This window comes from Oncorhynchus tshawytscha, linkage group LG07 (genome assembly GCF_018296145.1).
Source record: "Oncorhynchus tshawytscha isolate Ot180627B linkage group LG07, Otsh_v2.0, whole genome shotgun sequence".
NCBI lineage: Eukaryota > Metazoa > Chordata > Actinopteri > Salmoniformes > Salmonidae > Oncorhynchus > Oncorhynchus tshawytscha.
Genome location: NC_056435.1, coordinates 2,631,405 through 2,649,802, shown reverse-complemented (window position 1 = coordinate 2,649,802; position 18,398 = coordinate 2,631,405). Strand labels below are relative to the sequence as shown.

At 42.3% G+C, this 18,398-nt stretch overlaps 2 protein-coding genes across 8 annotated transcripts in view; one reads left to right on the top strand and one right to left on the bottom strand.

Annotated features, from left to right (window-relative positions):
* LOC112253667 (ATP-dependent RNA helicase DDX3X) overlaps positions 1–9,899 on the top strand; it is a 22,761-nt gene extending 12,862 nt beyond the window's left edge. For 4 of the 6 annotated variants that reach the window (XM_024425600.2, XM_024425599.2, XM_024425605.2 and 1 more), the window contains 11 exons: positions 78–213; positions 352–548; positions 921–1,081; positions 2,320–2,464; positions 2,705–2,849; positions 4,851–4,901; positions 5,689–5,870; positions 6,099–6,216; positions 6,318–6,471; positions 6,597–6,727; positions 6,891–9,899. In XM_024425600.2, coding sequence (XP_024281368.2) covers positions 78–213; positions 352–548; positions 921–1,081; positions 2,320–2,464; positions 2,705–2,849; positions 4,851–4,901; positions 5,689–5,870; positions 6,099–6,216; positions 6,318–6,471; positions 6,597–6,727; positions 6,891–7,075 — 1,605 coding nt within the window. In that variant the 3' untranslated portion in view covers positions 7,076–9,899. The remainder of the gene's footprint in view (positions 1–77; positions 214–351; positions 549–920; positions 1,082–2,319; positions 2,465–2,704; positions 2,850–4,850; positions 4,902–5,688; positions 5,871–6,098; positions 6,217–6,317; positions 6,472–6,596; positions 6,728–6,890) is intronic. The other 2 variants (XM_024425604.2, XM_024425602.2) reach the window with 1 other exon arrangement.
* On the bottom strand, positions 7,332–18,398 carry LOC112253669 (dTDP-D-glucose 4,6-dehydratase). Of its 2 annotated transcripts, XM_024425606.2 has the most exons (13): positions 17,964–18,398; positions 17,733–17,799; positions 17,025–17,093; positions 12,302–12,392; positions 12,030–12,172; positions 11,945–11,968; positions 11,570–11,668; positions 11,409–11,468; positions 11,136–11,179; positions 10,854–11,019; positions 10,631–10,686; positions 10,385–10,482; positions 7,332–10,277 (listed from the first exon to the last, which is right to left on the bottom strand). In XM_024425606.2, the coding sequence occupies exons 1-13, from the start codon at positions 18,008–18,010 to the stop codon at positions 10,108–10,110; spliced, it is 1,134 nt and encodes a 377-aa protein (XP_024281374.1). In that variant the 5' UTR covers positions 18,011–18,398; the 3' UTR covers positions 7,332–10,107. The 2 variants fall into 2 exon arrangements, with proteins under 2 accessions (XP_024281374.1, XP_024281375.1); XM_024425607.2 differs by lacking the exon at positions 11,945–11,968 and having other exon boundaries at positions 17,964–18,397.

Sequence of the window (18,398 nt, the reverse complement as noted above, 5' to 3'; positions counted from 1 at the left end):
CCAACCTTCCCTCAAACAGAGTTGCGTGAAAGCTGTTTGGTGTTCATTTGAGTGACTGGTTTGTCTTCATATTTCAGTTCCAAGACGTAGAGATGGGAGAGATCATCATGAGTAACATTGCCCTGACCCGCTACACTCGGCCCACTCCGGTCCAGAAGTACGCCATTCCAATCATCAAGAACAAGAGGGACCTGATGGCCTGCGCCCAGACAGGTTAGATCCAGAGCGAACTAGAACCACTTCAAATTGGATTGGTCTGGAGAGCTATATGCAGATATGACTTACGACAACTGTATTGTACTGTAGTTGATTTAAGTATAGGTATATGACTAATATAAACTGGTCTCTCAGGTTCCGGTAAGACTGCTGCCTTCCTGTTGCCTGTACTGAGTCAGATCTACACTGAAGGCCCAGGAGAAGCCCTCGCTGCCCAGAAGTCTGGAGGACAGGACAATGGAAAGTATGGTCGCCGTAAGCAGTATCCCCTCGCTCTGGTCCTGGCCCCCACCAGAGAACTGGCCCTGCAGATCTACGAAGAGGCCAGAAAGGTAAGCAACTGCCCTCCTCTCACCTGGGATGTTATTGCGGGTGTAGCAAAATGCTTGACACACCCACGCAATGTGACCACACACACAGAGGGGACAGATATCCCATCAGCATCAATACCAGCTAGGTCGGTAGCGGTCTGCCAGTGGGCCTCTATCTCTTTGTCTCTGTTTTTGTGTTGACGGCCAACCAGCCAAGGTTGGTATTAGGGAACTGCAGTGTAACACACAATCATTGTTTGTGTTCTCCTTTCTCTCTCCTCTCTTGTCCCTTTCCCTGCCTTCTCTCTCTGTACCCCGTATCCCCCCCTCTCCCTTCTCTCTCCATCTCTGTACCCTGTATTCACCCTCTTCCACCCCTCTCTCCTGCTGTAGTTTGCATACCGGTCCCGTGTGCGTCCTTGTGTGGTGTACGGAGGGGCTGACATTGGCCAGCAGATCAGAGACCTGGAGCGAGGCTGTCACCTGCTGGTGGCTACACCTGGACGCCTGGTGGACATGATGGAGAGGGGCAAGATCGGCCTCGACTACTGCAAGTGAGTAGACTTCCAACATGCTGGACTGCTGGCAGACTGAGCTGTCCCAGACATAGCGTCTGGTTCTTGACTTCATTGTTTTTGAAAGGTGTAGACAAGTTACAAAGGCCCAGTCACTAGGCACTTTACCTAGATTAATAACCTAAGCCCTATTCGTATTGGGTTAGTTTTACTGGGGGAGATGTGGTGATTTGTTCACAGAATTCCCATCTGTGATTTAAGTCCTGTCCAAATGTTCCATGTCCGTCATTTTTAAGTAGCAGGAGAGTAGTAAATCCAGCTGGAAAAACCTAGCATCTCCAAAGTACTCTGATAATACTAGTCATGTGCGACTCGATATCCCTGTCTTTTGAGAGAAATGTCTTGAGTTTGACAGGCGTTGCTCATGGTTTGAGCAAGAAACAATAACTGATTTAGATGGGTTTTTAAGTGTATGTATGAAGGGCCTACATGTACCAACTTTCAGTGAATGCTTTTGTTTACGTTTTGTGGCAATTAATTGAATGTTTTTTTGTGCATATTTAATCTAACACTTGCTGTTAATAGATCGCAAAGCAGCATTACAACGTAGCTAAACTTTTGGAAATGACAACTTCCCTTTGTCATCCATAGCTGAAAAATGCATCGCAAGTCTGCTATTTAGCTCGCATCTGTGGAATGGGGGCCTTTTAAGGACGTTTTCTACTGCAGAATGCTAAAATACCCTTATGATTGTACTTCCTCAATCCAAAGCTGGCTTGGTATAGTTTAGAAACTTGGGAGCTAAGCTCTAGTTATCAGTGTAGCCTGTTGTCACCTGGACATGTTGAAATATCTTCACACCTAGAATAAAAACCTCCAGGTTTCCGTCATAACTGTCAATTTATTGAGTAGGAAAATAATTAATTACGGGGCAGTTTGGGGAAATAAACTTAACCCATCTGAATCGTCCTCTGGAATAAGACATTCTGGGGCAATAATTACATAACCAATGTTCTCTAGTAATACTAGCGCTGTGCAAATGGAGCTCTAGATGAATTGCGTACATGTGGGCAATATGATTCATTCCACCTAGTCCATCAGAGTGCAAGCAAGAGCTGAGACCATATTGCGTAGCCTAGCTCTAAATCTCCTGATGCAGCTTATCAGACTATTGATTAGTTGAATTGGCCTGCTGGACAGGAAAGGAATCCTACATACCCATGCGACTATGATGGGAAAACAGGTCTACAGCCAATCCCTGACCCTGTCTCTGTTAGTTATCTGGTGCTGGATGAGGCTGACCGGATGTTGGACATGGGTTTTGAGCCCCAGATCAGACGCATCGTGGAGCAGGACACCATGCCCCCTAAAGGCATCCGTCAGACCATGATGTTCAGCGCTACCTTCCCCAAGGAGATCCAGGTACTCACACCCACATGGTGTTAAACTCCCTTTCCTAAAGAGAAAATGGTACATGGACAATAATTCTTACACTCCAGTCCCCACAATTGCTTATGTATTTGTCAAAGTATTGTGCTTAATGAGGAAAGGTGTTATTTGCCATATGTCCCCTCTATGGTGTATTAACCCACCTTTCCACACACACTTAATAAACTGTCCTCCATGTTGGCTCCACAACAATAACACAAACCCCTCGGTCAGATCCTGGCGCGTGACTTCCTGGAGGAGTATATCTTCCTGGCGGTGGGAAGAGTGGGCTCCACCTCTGAGAACATCACCCAGAAGGTGGTGTGGGTGGAGGACGGTGACAAGAGGTCCTTCCTCCTGGACTTGCTCAATGCTACAGGTAACTACCTGGACTATACCTGTCGCTGGCTCAACCCCCCTCTCCTGTCCCTGTGTGTTACTTACTGGAACTTTTACTTGTAGTGCAGGGTTTCTCAAAGCTCATCCTGGGGACTCGCTCACTGTGTTCTGGATTTTACTCCAATTAAGCAACAATTGTATATACATTGATATGTGGTTGGTAAGGGCATTGAGTTATCTGAAGGAAGCTTTGATTGGTTGAAATTAACCTGCGTGGACAGTGGGTGTTTGAGGACTGGAGTTGAGAAACCCTGTGTTTAAATAGCCCCCTGGTGTCTTATGAATATGTTGACTTGATCAGTTGGGCTAGGTGGAATCTGCAACGGCATGATTTCCCAACATCAGCTGTCTTTATTCAAATCTAACTAAATCCTGAAGCTAATCATTGATTGAATATGCAGACATGTCTTTGATAGGACATCTTCCCAGCAGATTCCACCTGCTCCTAACACTAGGCTAGTTCCTGATTTTAAAGCTTGTCAGATGTAAGCTATAGATCTTAGAAGATGGGTAACCATTCAGCTGTGAGGGTCTAGTATTGATTGCATTAGGTATTCTGTTCTTTCAGATGGTCATAAGCCTGGGTTTTGTTCAGTGGGCAGTTTGTGTGTTGAACGTGACCCAGTGTTGGTAGTGTCATGGGGTCAGATGTGAGGTGAAGACTTGTACTCTAGCTTAGGTATGTTGGCTATCATAAACTGACCCTGCCTAGTATCCCCAACCTTCAGTTACTCCTATGCAGAGCCATGTACACACAGAGTTCAGGAAACCATCCATGTTGGCACCAAATGTTCCTCAACAATAACATTCTAATAATGAGGTTGTATTGGAACTTGTTGGTACCATTAACCTCTCTGGGATAGGGGGATGCAAATGTCCCACTTGGCCAATTACCAGGGAAAATGCAGAGCGCCAGATTCAAATAAAATACTATAAAATTCAAACCTTCATTAAATCACATATGCAAGATGGCAAATTAAAGCTACACTCGTTATGAATCCAGCCAACGTCAGATTTCAAAAAGGCTTTTCGGGGAAAGCATAAGAAGCTATTATCTGATGGCACAGCAGTAAACAAAGAGTAGCATATTTCAACCCTGCAGGCGCTACAGAAAACGCAGAAATAAAATATAAAACATGCCTTACCTTTGACGAGCTTCTTTTGTTGGCACTCCAATATGTCCCATAAACATCACAAATGGTTATTTTGTTCGATTAATTCCGTCCATATATATCCAAAATGTCCATTTATTTGGCGCGTTTGATCCAGAAAAAAACTACTTCCAATTTGCGCAAAGTCGCCACAAAATATCTCAAAAGTTACCTGTAAACTTTGCCAAAACATTTCAAAATACTTTTGTAATACAACTTTAGGTATTTTTAAACGTTACTAATCGATCAAATTGAAGACTGGTCTATCTGATTTCAATAGAGGACGAGAGGAAACTAACGCTACTTTTCAAGTCTTGGCCAACTCTCAACAGCGTTACCCTTTCCTGGATGGCCGTACTTCATTGCACAAAGGAATAACCTCAACCAAATTCCAAAGACTGGTGACATCCAGTGGAAGCGGTAGGAACTGAAAACAAGTGCCTAAAAATATTGTTTCCCAATGAGAACTCACTGAACAGACAAGAGACCTCAAAAAAAAGAAATTCTGAGCGGTTAGTCCTCTGGGTTTTGCCTGCTTACATAAGTTCTGTTATACTCAGACATGATTCAAACAGTTTTAGAAACTTCAGTGTTTTCTATCCAAATATACTAATAATATGCATATCTTATATTCTTGGCATGAGTAGCAGGAAGTTGAAATTGGGCACGCTATTTATCCAAAAGGGAAAATGCTGCCCCCTATACCTTAAGAAGTTAATGGTGGCCATTGGGTTTTCTGATCTCTGTTGGCTAGCCCTCCCCCTTTTAATGTCACTTATGAACTGTTGATACTGCAATGAGTTTATCATCGGGTTTGGTTTTATCCAAAGTCATTCCGAGCGAAGTTCAGGACAATGCAGGTGAAAACATAGAGAAACCTGGTAAGTAGGAATTTATTATTACTAAAGTGGATGTAGAAGCTTGTATCTCATTTCATATTTCAGTTTATTGATTTATTGCTTGGCCTGTATTGGTTACCCATAGTAGTCATCCATTTGTGTCCAGGCGAGAAGGTCCCGTTGGTTCTGATCAGCCATCTAGTGTGGTTGTCATTGTGAGGTCATAAACTGTTTTGAAGGGTGTTGTCTCCTTTGTGTGTGGGGGGTTGATTTGTTTAGCACACATCCTGCTTGCTACTGCAACCGTTTGCCATTTCCTACACATATGCTTTTGTTATGATGGCCACGGCAGCTTGCAAAATGTTCACTGCAGGTAGAAAAATCAATAACATGATCCACTGTTCTACCAGACGGAGAAACATGTTCAAACATATCTCATCTGAATGGGCTGTAACATTTTAAACATTTTGAAGAAGCCCTCTGGTCATCATGCATCACGACTCACTGTAGAGTAGCCCGACACAGCTTTAGATATGCAGCTTTTCTTTGCCAGAGCTTCCATTTCTTAGCAACACTATGGATGTTTCTCCTCTCTCCTACTCCCACAGGGGGTAGTGGGTAGATGCTGTTTCCATACCTGTAATGTCTCCCCTGGGGCTCGTTTAGGAGGGTACTGAGCAAGCGCTGAACGTTGCAGATAGAAATGCCACGAATAGACCTGACGCTAAGCCTCCCATATCAGAAACTGAGGCCATGTCTGTTAGAAATAGATTCTGTATATCTGAACATTTTTAAGCAGTGACTCACCGGTCAACCTTCTCCTCCCCAGGTAAGAACTCTCTGACGCTGGTGTTTGTGGAAACCAAGAAGGGAGCGGATGCCCTGGAGGACTTCCTGTACCGTGAGGGATACGCCTGCACCAGTATCCATGGCGACCGCTCCCAGAGGGACCGAGAGGAGGCTCTGCACCAGTTCCGCTCGGGACGCTGCCCCATCCTGGTCGCCACGGCGGTGAGTCTGCAAGCTGACATTTTGGTTTGAATTCCACAGCTCTGTGACAGGTAAAATATATTGGTTGACAAATGATAAAGCCAAACACACTAGGTCTTTGTTCAATACTGTTCAAGGCCTGGTGTTTGTTTTGCAATATGGTTGCCTGTTGGGGTCATTTAAAAAGGGAGCTAACATGCTTCTGTTCCAACAAGGCGGCCAATAGTTGAATTCGGTCTCTTGTACCAGGTGGCTGCCCGTGGCCTGGACATCTCCAATGTCAAGCACGTCATCAACTTTGACCTGCCCAGCGATATAGAGGAGTACGTCCACCGTATTGGCCGTACTGGACGTGTAGGCAACCTGGGTAAGCCTCTACAACATTCAAGAACTCTCAACTCACCGCACATTTTTATTTTATTTAGATAACTATTTAACTGTAACATGGTGAACCCTCTCCTCTCCCAGGTCTGGCCACATCGTTCTTCAACGATAAGAATGGCAACATCACCAAGGACCTTCTGGACATCCTAGTGGAGGCCAAACAGGAAGTACCCTCCTGGCTGGAGAGCCTGGCCTATGAACACCAGCACAAGAGCAACACCCGCGGACGCTCCAAGAGGTACACACACACACACACACACACACATCACATGCTTACACACACACACTCCTACATAAAGGAGCAGAAGTACAAGGGTTTAGAGATGTTTCACTCTTAATCACTGACTCATCCTCTCTGTTTAGGTTCACCTCTGGTGGCTTCGGAGCCAGGGACTACCGTCAGACCAGTGGCGGCGGCAGCACTGGAGGGTTCGGGGGTCGTGGTGGACGCCAGCCTGGTGGACATGGAGGAAACCGTGGATTCGGTGGCGGCGGTAAATATCAGTTAAAACCTCACACTGGAGCAACATTTGGGTATAAATATTACTGTTGGTCTATCCCACAATTCTTAGGACACAAGTCCAAGAGTTAGTGTTTAATTCCAACCATGCTCCACACAGTCCTAATTCTCCTAACACTGTCCCCCCCACATCACAGGTGGCTTTGGAGGCAACTTCTACACCAGTGACGGCTATGGAGGAAACTACACTCATCAGGGGGAGTGGACTGGTGGGGCAACTAAACATCCCTCCAACCCTATCCCCATCTACCTACACCCCCCCCCAACCATCGCAGTGGGTCGCGCCACGCCAAACTCACTGATAAGGAAACCACATGTGTAACCTAAGCCAGACTATATAAACCCCCGTGTAGCTTCCAAACAGACTGCAGTACATTACCAGCTGTGATTCTCTGACCGCTTATCCAAAAAAATGGAGCTGAGAGACGGGGGACCGAGAGGACAGCTGACCAAGAGGAAAGCTGGAGCCTCTGAGCGATTCCTAAAGAAACATGGCACCGCCAGGCTCTGGAATCATCGTGTGGCCGCCCTAAGTGACTATAGCGTATTTAGGATCTTGGGACTTGCAGTTCTTTTTCTTTACGACAACTGCTTTTTCTTTCTTTGTAACAAAACAAACTGAGGATCATTTGTTTGTAAATGTACTGTGCCTTTAACAATTAGATTGTTTTATCTGTATTTTCTTTTAAGCGTCATAACTGGCTAAAACCTGGCCAACGAACTAAATATATTTTTTGTTTTGGGGTTTAAATGTGGTTTTGTTATTTTATTCGGAAGGAAAGCAAAATAAGCTTGAACTAAATATCCAACCTTGGCAAACACTGAGATGACATGACTTTTGAGTGAGTCATTTGTCCATTTGAGCTTCAAATTTGTCACAGGGTAATCTGATGGCTCAAACTAGCTCCGACCGCATGTTGCAGCCATCCAATGAGAATTCCGCTATAGGTTTTCAAACCCTTGTGTGACGAAAGTGCACTTCAAGGAAAAAAAAGAGTTCAAAATATTTTTCGCTCACTCTATCCTGGAGAGGAATATGGTAGTCTTCACTAAACGAGCCATTCCAGTTGTACGATTTTAAAATTGAATATTTAAATGGTATGTTCATACATACAAGCTATTTGAGCAAGTCGATGCTCAAAGTTCAGTTCCCCACTAACAAATTGACTTGGCATTGTGGCACCTAGTGAAGCAACTTCTAGCTGCCTGGTGGGTGAATTTAGTTTTTGATTGAGCTTTTTTACTTAAACATTTTGGAGGATGGCAATTGACAAATATCCATCCTTCTGAGAGAATGTTTCTTAAAATTGTCAATTCTAAAACAGCACTTGCCATATAGAAAGTGAAGTTCGAATGGTTGCCATAGGACCACACAGTAACCTGGGTGGCTTTGCTTTTTGTCAAGGCCATCCTGGGATGAAATACGCATGCAAGTGTTGTTGTTTTTTGGTCAAGGAGTTAAAAAAAAAATGCAAAAGGAAATTCTGCAGCAGGCTTTTATTTCATTACAAAATGTCGTTCTCTTACACCTTTAATTTAGTTCTCTTTTTCAAGCTGCGTTTGAATCCGAAGGACATTCTCGGGTTAACTGTTTAAAGACACAAGCTCTTCCTCCTCGGAGAGCGTAGGAAGGTCAGAAGTTAAGGGTCAGCAATGTACAGACGAGCAAACTGAATTGCACACGTAGCAAAGGGTGATGGGAAGTGCAGTTTATTTACCAGTGCACCATTTTAAGAGGCAATGTGGTTTTCCTGTGTATCCTGGCTGGTGAATCTAGCCCACGCGACCCGGCCAAAGACGGGGGTGCTTTAACTATCCTTGATTTCTGACACAGAACCAATGCAGCTATTCTTCCCTTTGTAGGGTTGGGCTGCCTTGATGTATTATGTAAAACCACTGGCCAGTTTACTACTATAGCTGGCATCCAGGCTTCCTCCTTATATAGGAGGGAGGCCCAATGTTGGCTAGAAAATGGCATTTTAAGTGCAATAGGTATATATTCTCAGTGTGTCTGTCGTGCCTTGACATTTTGAATTAATAAGTGGTTATGAAGCAGATGCACTGACAGTATTGTGTTAATTTAAGATTGAATGGTGCTACCTAAGTTAGGTCTAGGCCCCTTTGTGATGTTACTTAACAGCCATCAAGTTTTAAAAAAACATTTTATTGCACATCTAGAGTTTTATATAAATGTCTTGAGTGTGTGTCCTTAAAGCTTCCGAATTTTGTGTGTGAGGAGATTGTGAAAAACGCAGCTTGTTTACGAAAGGGGAAGGATAATCACTATTTAAACCAGGATTTATTTGGGACCAGGTGTTAGTTCAGTAGCAGTTTGAGAATTGAGCTATTTGCACACAGATTACTAGATTCTACTTTTGCTGCTAGTTTGTGTAATTTATTAAGCATTTTTGAGAAATATTTATTTTTATAAGCCTAAAGTGATAGTTTAAGGAACTTGACCAAAAGACAGTACAAAAACACTGGCACTTGAATGTTGAATGTCACCGGTATGCGTGGAAATTTATATTTTTCGGGGTAGTGTGAGCTTTTTAATGTCAGTCATATTGGACTCAAATCAAAATCCACACCTGTTACTTCTAGTAGTACTGGCCACACCGTCTAATCAACCTTAACGTTTAATTGGCGAACAAAATTTGAAACAAACAACCAATGCCAAGGTTTGGATAAAAGTGATAACATTTTCTAAAAAATATTGTACCAGTGCAAGAAGTGTCCAGATTCTCTCCAATTCAATTAGCTTTTCCTTGTTTTTGAGGGTTTTCTTCCCTCCCCCAGCAAATGTCTGGCACATGGCAATCTTAAAGAAAGAAAACATGTGGCTCTGCTCTGTTGTATTTGCATATTTGGGCCTCTGTGTGTGTTCTGTGTCTTACAGTAACATTGGCTGACTGAGTCTGAAAAGTAAAAGTTTGGATGAAACGTATGAATGGAAATGTGAAGCTGCGGAGAGGAGAGGTTGGAGAGCTTTCGGCTGGCCAGACACTCCCCTGAACGCCACTGAGTCGCCCACTAGTTTGTATTTGCTTTATGTACTAGTTTAGAGGCTGTGCACTGCACGAGAAAACACCTGTGCATTTATTGTATGATTTTACCAAAATTAAAAGTTTTGACTTGCAAATACTTAACCAACTTTTGTATATCATGTGTCCAGAGTTTAACATTCAAGCCTATGAAGTTATTTATTGACTATGATAAATATATTCCATTCCACCTTCATTAGTAAAACATTTAAAAAAATAAGTGTTCCCTTGCACACCCACAGTGATTGAGCTGATGGTTTGACTAGTGGAGGTCAACAACCCTAAGTAAGATTAATCAATTGAACCAGATGTGTTAATACAGGGCTGGAACAAAAGCCAGCACCTCCTGTAGCTCTCCAGGAACAGGGTTGGTGACCACGAATACAGGAAGAGGATCTATGTGCTTATCGGGCTCAAAGGTAATTGGTTGGTCTTCTGGTTTGACATCTGGCCAGAAGTCTGGATTCTCTTGGTACCATTTGACTGAAAAACAAATGAAGGAGAGGACACTTTAGAGATTCACCCCTTGTGCTAAAATGTATGAAAGTCAATCTAAGGAATCCATAGAGTAATGTGTTCATGTACTGTACCTGTCCTTCTGATGCCCTCTGCCCATGACACTGCAGGCTTCCAGCCTAGCCTCCACAGCTTCTCACAGTTCACAGGGTACCTCAGGTCAACCACTGGCCTTGGGTGGGTGAGAGGTTCAACAATGTCAGTGTCTTAGGAGCCAATCACCCAGCTTGCCTTTCTCACACTGGTTTCCATGGCAAAGACATGCTCAAAGGAAGTAAAGGCTCAAAGTGTTTAGTGTGATCCCTTTATACTTCACTCACCGGTCAGGCACAAACTCCAACCAGTCGTCCAGTTCTGCATCAGGTACATGCCTGACCTGTAACACACATTATTAGATGTCTTTCAGTGGCTCAGTAAAGAGGACTACAGAGTGACCAGACACACACTTCACCCACCATCTTGATAAATTATCTGGCTAGTTGAATGATGGGTATCTTAAAATCTTGATATGTTCTCTGGCTAGTTGAATGATGGGTTTCCTACCATCTTGATAAGTTCTCTGGCTAGTTGAATGATGGATATCTCGAAGTCGGTCCCGATGTTGTAGGTTTCTCCCACCGTCCCCCTCTCCAGGATGGTGTGGAATGCTTCAATAGCATCATCCACGTACAGGAAGTGGCGAGATTGGGGGCTGGTCCCTTGGATGGTACTGTGGCAAAGAGGAGCATGGGATATGTAGGCTTTATTTGAAACAATAACATATGAAGTAAAAGATGCCCACAGTCTGGGATGATGTCAGTGCTCTCTTAAAGGTGAAGTATTTACCATTTTTTGTTCAGCTGAAGGAAGGACACAAATTTTGGAATGACCTGGGGGTAAAAAAAAAAAAAGTTGAGACGTCTTAAGAGACCAGACACACGACAGAAATATATAGAACTGTGGTTCACGACCTGGGGTACTTGAGAAGACTCATGAAACCAAAGGGTTACTGGTAAAATGCACATTAGAGGGTACTCCGGGCAGAGCAAAATTCAGTTGGTGGTACAGTAATGGAAAAGGTTGGGAACCACTGATATAAAATATAGATACTATATTGACCTTCTCCAAGTACTGTCTGGGTCCATATACATTATTGCTCCTTGTTATTATAACAGGAAACTGAAAGAAAAAGCCAAATATTAATACAAAATAATACAATGTGTACATGCCTCACAGAAAAACTTGGTTATAACTGTGGTATGTCTGACAGTATTTACTACCTTGTGTCTCTCCCTGTAGGACAATACAAGACACTCAGCAGCTGCTTTAGACACCGAGTATGGGTTGTTGGGTCTTCTTGGGCTGGTTTCATCTAATTCCTGCATGGGGGTAAAAAAGACCGCTTTTAACACTGGGGACTGACAGTACTGCAGACAAAGAACCTTAAAAAATGGCAAAAGAAGTGGAGAAGTGGCACCCAAAAACTTGGAGTTCAAATGTAAATGTGGCATACACCTTACAGAAGGTGATATTTATGTCAGGATATCAGTGAAAATGATATGAGTGGACTGACCTTATACAGACTCTCTCCATACACCTTACAAAAAGTGATATTTATGTCAGGATATCAGTGAAAATGATATGAGTGGACTGACCTTATACAGACTCTCTCCATACACCTTACAAAAAGTTATGATATTTATGTCAGGATATCAGTGAAAATGATATGAGTGGACTGACCTTATACAGACTCTCTCCATACACCTCATCTGTACTAATGTAAATAAACTTCTCCACCTTGGCCTCAAAAGCTGCTTTCAGTAGCACCCTTGTCCCCTCCACGTTCACCATGTGGTATCTGGACGGCCATACGAAGGACGTCTCTGAAAAGGGGGCACAGAAACATATGGATGAATGTCTTGCTCTATGGGTCACTGAATGTTGTCAACAATGCCTTTGATTGTTTTGGCATGGTAACAACACAATCTAAACAGTCAAACGTCATTTCTTACCAACATGTGTTTGAGCCGCAAAGTGAAAGACAATGTCGATGCTTTCTGTTGCAAAGATGTGGTTTACCAAGCGTGGATTGCATATATCCCCCTGTTAAAGAAAAGGGACAAACCATGACACATATTCAAGCTAACAGTCTTTATGATTTTTTTTATATATATATATATATATATTTTTTTTTACAATAAACAAAAACATACATAGACAAAAACAATAAACAACTTAACATTCATACATTTCCAAACATTAATCACAACATACGGACCCAAATGTTCCCACCGTAACCGCACAATATCTTGTTTGTATCATTTTTAAGACTCTGCCCCATATGACTTCAAATTGTGTTCTTTTGTTTCTGTCCTAGACAGATCTTTTTTCAATGTTTAAATAATAAAGCATTTGATTCTTCCATTCTCTTAATGTTGGAGTATCATTATACTGCCAGGATTTAAGTAATAGTTTATTCAATATAATTGTCCAACCCATTCGGTATCTCATATGCCATGTCTTGAAATATGCAGAAAGACGGATTAAAAGTAAACTTACATTGTACAACTTCTGACAACTATCTTTCTAACTCCACACAAAACTTTTGGACCATAGCACTCCTAGAAGGCATGAATTATTGAGTCATTGTTAGTTTTACACTTAAGACATAACTCTGCCGTTGTGCTGTAGAATGTGAATTTTGTCTCGTATAATACATTGTATACATTAGTTTATACTGGATTAAGCATATATTGTCATTAACTGTAATTTTGTTCATTATGTTTTTCTAAGACATTGTTAGTTCATTAGGCTTTTTTTGTGCAAGGTTTTGTATATACACTGCTCAAAAAAATAAAGGGAACACTTAAACAACACAATGTAACTCCAAGTCAATCACACTTCTGTGAAATCAAACTGTCCACTTAGGAAGCAACACTGATTGACAATAAATTTCACATGCTGTTGTGCAAATGGAATAGACAACAGGTGGAAATTATAGGCAATTAGCAAGACACCCCCAATAAAGGAGTGGTTCTGCAGGTGGTGACCACAGACCACTTCAAGTTCCTATGCTTCCTGGCTGATGTTTTGGTCACTTTTGAATGCTGGCGGTGCTTTCACTCTAGTGGTAGCATGAGATGGAGTCTACAACCCACACAAGTGGCTCAGATAGTGCAGCTCATCCAGGATGGCACATCAATGCGAGCTGTGGCAAGAAGGTTTGCTGTGTCTGTCAGCGTGGTGTCCAGAGCATGGAGGCGCTACCAGGAGAAAGGCCAGTACATCAGGAGACGTGGAGGAGGCCGTAGGAGGGCAACAACCCAGCAGCAGGACCGCTACCTCCGCCTTTGTGCAAGGAGGAGCAGGAGGAGCACTGCCAGAGCCCTGCAAAATGACCTCCAGCAGGCCAAAAATGTGCATGTGTCTGCTCAAACGGTCAGAAACAGACTCCATGAGGGTGGTATGAGGGCCCGACGTCCACAGGTGGGGCTTGTGCTTACAGCCCAACACCGTGCAGGACGTTTGGCATTTGCCAGAGAACACCAAGATTGGCAAATTTGCCACTTACGCCCTGTGCTCTTCACAGATTAAAGCAGGTTCACACTGAGCACACGTGACAGACGTGACAGAGTCTGGAGATGCCGTGGAGAACGTTCTGCTGCCTGCAACATCCTCCAGCATGACCGGTTTGGCGGTGGGTCAGTCATGGTGTGGGTGGCATTTCTTTGGGGGGCCGCACAGCCCTCCATGTGCTCGCCAGAGGTAGCCTGACTGCCATTAGGTACCGAGATGAGATCCTCAGACCCCTTGTGAGACCATATGCTGGTGCGGTTGGCCCTGGGTTCCTCCTAATGCAAGACAATGCTAGACCTCATGTGGCTGGAGTGTGTCAGCAGTTCCTGCAAGAGGAAGGCATTGATGCTATGGACCGCCCGTTCCCCAGACCTGAATCCAATTGAGCACATCTGGGACATCATGTCTCGCTCCATCCACCAACGCCACGTTGCACCACAGACTGTCCAGGAGTTGGCGGATGCTTTAGTCCAGGTCTGGGAGGAGATCCCTCAGGAGACCATCTGCCACCTCATCAGGAGCATGCCCAGGCGTTGTAGGGAAGTCATACAGGCACGTGTGGAGGCCACACACACTACTGAGCCTCATTTTGACTTGTTTTAAGGACATTACATCAAAGTTGGATCAGCCTGTAGTGTGGTTTTCCACTTTAATTTTGAGTGTGACTCCAAATCCAGACCTCCATGGGTTGATAAATTTGATTTCCATTGATCATTTTTGTGTGATTTTGTTGTCAGTACATTCAACTATGTAAAGAAAAAAGTATTTAATAAGAATATTTCATTCATTCAGATCTAGGATGTGTTATTTTAGTGTTCCCTTTATGTTTTTGAGCAGTGTATTGCCTTTCATATGAGTATCTTTTCCTGACACAAATAGGATTCCCTCAACATTGCTCTGATGTCCAAAAGCTTTCAGGTCAAAATTTCGAGATATAAAACATTTAAGTTTCATTTATTTGAAATTGTCTACATTGGTCTGTCCAAAATGTATTTTTAATTCTGTCATGGAAATAATTGTATTTCCTATTCCCGTGTAATTTATGGTTTCTATGCCTTCAATTTTCCATGTGGTCTAATTTATCAGTGAACTCTGAAAAGCTATCCAAGGATTGTTCCAGAGGGAGTGAAATTGGTTCTTGTAGAATATGTTTCATTTTATTCCATGTTGTTAGTGTTGTTAACTATGAAGTTGTTCATGTTCTTAGCTCCATCCTTTGAAAACAGACACTTAAAGAAAATTCTGGGGAAGAGCATGCGCATCTTCAATATGTACCCATTGTTCCTCTTTACTGTGTTTAACAACATGTTGCAAGTAAAAGCCTTGGGTGGCGAGTTGATACCATTCCAAATCTGGAAAGTTAAAAAACACCCTCAGACTTAGAAAGATGTTACAAACTATCATTTTTATTCAGTGGTAATTGCCCATATGAAGTCTGTTATGGCCGAGTATACATGTTTAAATAATGTCTTCGGTGGGTTAATTGGTATATAACTGAAAATACACAGAACAAAAATATATGTATGTAAAATGTTGGTCCCATGTTCCATGAGCTGAAATAAAATATAAGAGAAATTTTCCATACCCACAAAAACCTTTTCTCTCGAATGTTGTGCACACATTTGTTTACATCCCTGTTAGTGAGCATTTCTCCTTTGCCAAGATAATCCACCTGACATGTGTGACATATAAAGAAGCTGATTAAACAGCATGTCATTACATAGGTTCACCTTGTGCTGGAGACAATTAAAGGCCACTCTAAATTGTGCAGTTTTGTCACACAACACAATTCCACAGATGTTGAGGGAGAGTGCAATTGGCAGGCTGACTGCAGGACTGTCCAGCAGAGCTGTTGCCAGATAATTGAATGTTAATTTCTCTACCGTAAGCCGCCTCCAATGTTGTTTTAGAGAATTTGTCAGTACGTCCAACTGGCCTCAACTGCTGACCACATGTATGGAGTCGTATGGGTGAGTGGTTTGCTGATGTCAACGTTGTGAACAGAGTGTTCCATGGGTGGCGGTGGGGTTATGGTATGGGCATAAACTCCGAACAACGAACACAATAGCATTTTATTAATGGAAATTTTAATGCACAGAGATACCATGACAAGATCTTGAGGCCCATTGTGCCATTCGTCCACCGCCATCACCTCATATTTCAGTATGATCATTTTGATTTTATTTGTACCTTTATTTAACTAGGCAAGTCAGTTAGGAACAAATTCTTATTCTTATACAATAACGGCCTATCCCGGCCAAACCTGGACGACGCTAGGCCAATTGTGTGCCATCCTATGGGACTCCCAAATCACGGTCAGATGTGATACAGCCTGGATTCGAACATGGATTCAACATTCCACAGGCCAAAATCAACAGCCTGATCAACTCTTTGTGAAGATGTGTCATGCTGCATGAGGCAAATGGTGGTCACACCAGATACTAACTGTTTTTTTGATCCACACCCCTACCTTTTTTTAAGGCATCTGTGACCAACAGATGCATATCTGTACTCCCAGTCATGTGAATTCATTTCAATTGACTGATTTCCTTACATGAACTTTAACTCAGCAAAATCTTTGAAATTGTTGCATGTTGCGTTCATATTTTTGTTCAGTAAAATATAAAACTTTGGGAGCTATGACATTTCAAAGAGGTTCATCTAACTGTAAGATTTATGGTGAGATTGTTCCATTTAATTAGATATGCTTTCATGTTGTTGAGTAATGGGATAAAGTTAACTTTATATATTTGTTGTTTGTTGTCACTTATTAAGTATCCTAAGTATTTCATACTTTTTATGGTCCACAAAGGATTGCTGTAGTTCATGAGTTATTACTTTTCTAATTGCCATTATTTCAGTTTTTTTCAATGTTAATTTCATATCCTGACATTTTTGAGTATTCCGAAAATATTTTGAACAAGGGAGACATTGAGATTAAAATATTAGTCAGGTATATCAGAAGATCGTTGGCAAATTAGTATATATTCATGTTTATCAATACGGATACCTGTTACATTTGAGTCCTGTCTAATTATTTCTGCAAGAGGTTCAATTGCCAGTGCAAACAGGAGGGGAGAGAGGACATCGCTGTCTTGTGACACTGGCACTCCATATACAATGATGTTACATAACAGCAGGACTTGGCAGTTCTCTCACCCTGATAAAGGTGTAGTTCTCATTCTCCTCTACAGACTCCAGGTTCCTGAGATTGGAACAGTAGTCCAGCTGTATGGGACCAGGAAAAGTTACACAGTCACTCACAGGAAATGATGACAACTTGGAATTCTACAGTCACATAATGTGGTAGTTAGGGTGTATGGGAAATAAGCTTCACATCGTTTTTTTCCCCCACATACACCGGATATGTGCAGTGAAATGTGTTGTCAAATCAAATCAAATGTTATTGGTCACATACACATATTTTGCAGATGTTATTGCGGGTGTAGTGAAATGCTTGTGTTCCTAGCTCCAACAGTGCAGTAATATCTAACAATACACACAGGTCTAAAAAAGGTAGAAGAATGGTATTAAGAAATATAGAAATATTAGGACGAGCAATGTCGGAGTCCGGAGTATAAATATATGGACAGCTGGACTACTGTAATTATGGACAGTATATGGATAGAATATGTAGTATATCTGAAGAATACATATGATAGAATAGTTTATGTACAGCAATAGTTGAATAGGATAGACCTTGACTATAATACAGTATATGAAATGGGTAAAACAGAATGTAAACATTATTAAAGTGACCAGTGTTCCATGTCTATGTTGCACCTTGGCGGAAAAGGGAACAAGAGGCCCCAGCTTGAACAGGGCTTGAATCGGTCTTACAGGAAAGCACATTTAGCTCCTACTCACATTGTCAAAGTTGATAATACGCCAATCTGGGTGCCTGTTGACTAGGGAGCAGACAAAATGGGACCCACTGTATTGGAAAAGAGTTACAGATGAAACATGTATAGTATGCAGTGAAATCTCATATTTTACATACATTGTAGATTCAACTTGCTTGTTTTCTGTAGTTTAAGTCTTTGTCAGAACACTACTGATTGTCATTATGATGATGATGATTTGCTAACTGTTACTTACATGAAACCTGCCCCTCCAGTCACCAGGACCGTTTTGACAAAGTCCATCCTCGCACAACCTGTTGATGTCTCCTCACAACTCTTCTCCTGGATCTTCAGTTTTCATTGAAGCCCAAAGGCGCTCGCCTAGTGACATAAGTTATGCCTACCTTAGCTAGCTAACTAGCTTACCTGTGCTGGAGTGTGTCTTATTGTTGAGTAAACAAGAGATAATCTCATAAACTATATGCAGGAACTGATTTTAAATGATTGAGGCCATTCTAAAGCGAAGCACATCGACAACACGTTAACGAACAGCTAGATTACATTACTCAGATGTTTGTGTTGTCACCAGTTCATGTCAGAAGCAGTTGATACAGTAGAAACCAACATCAGCAAAATGTAATGTGCAACTTTTGCGACATTCTTTTGTCGCTTTATGGCAATGTTGACACGT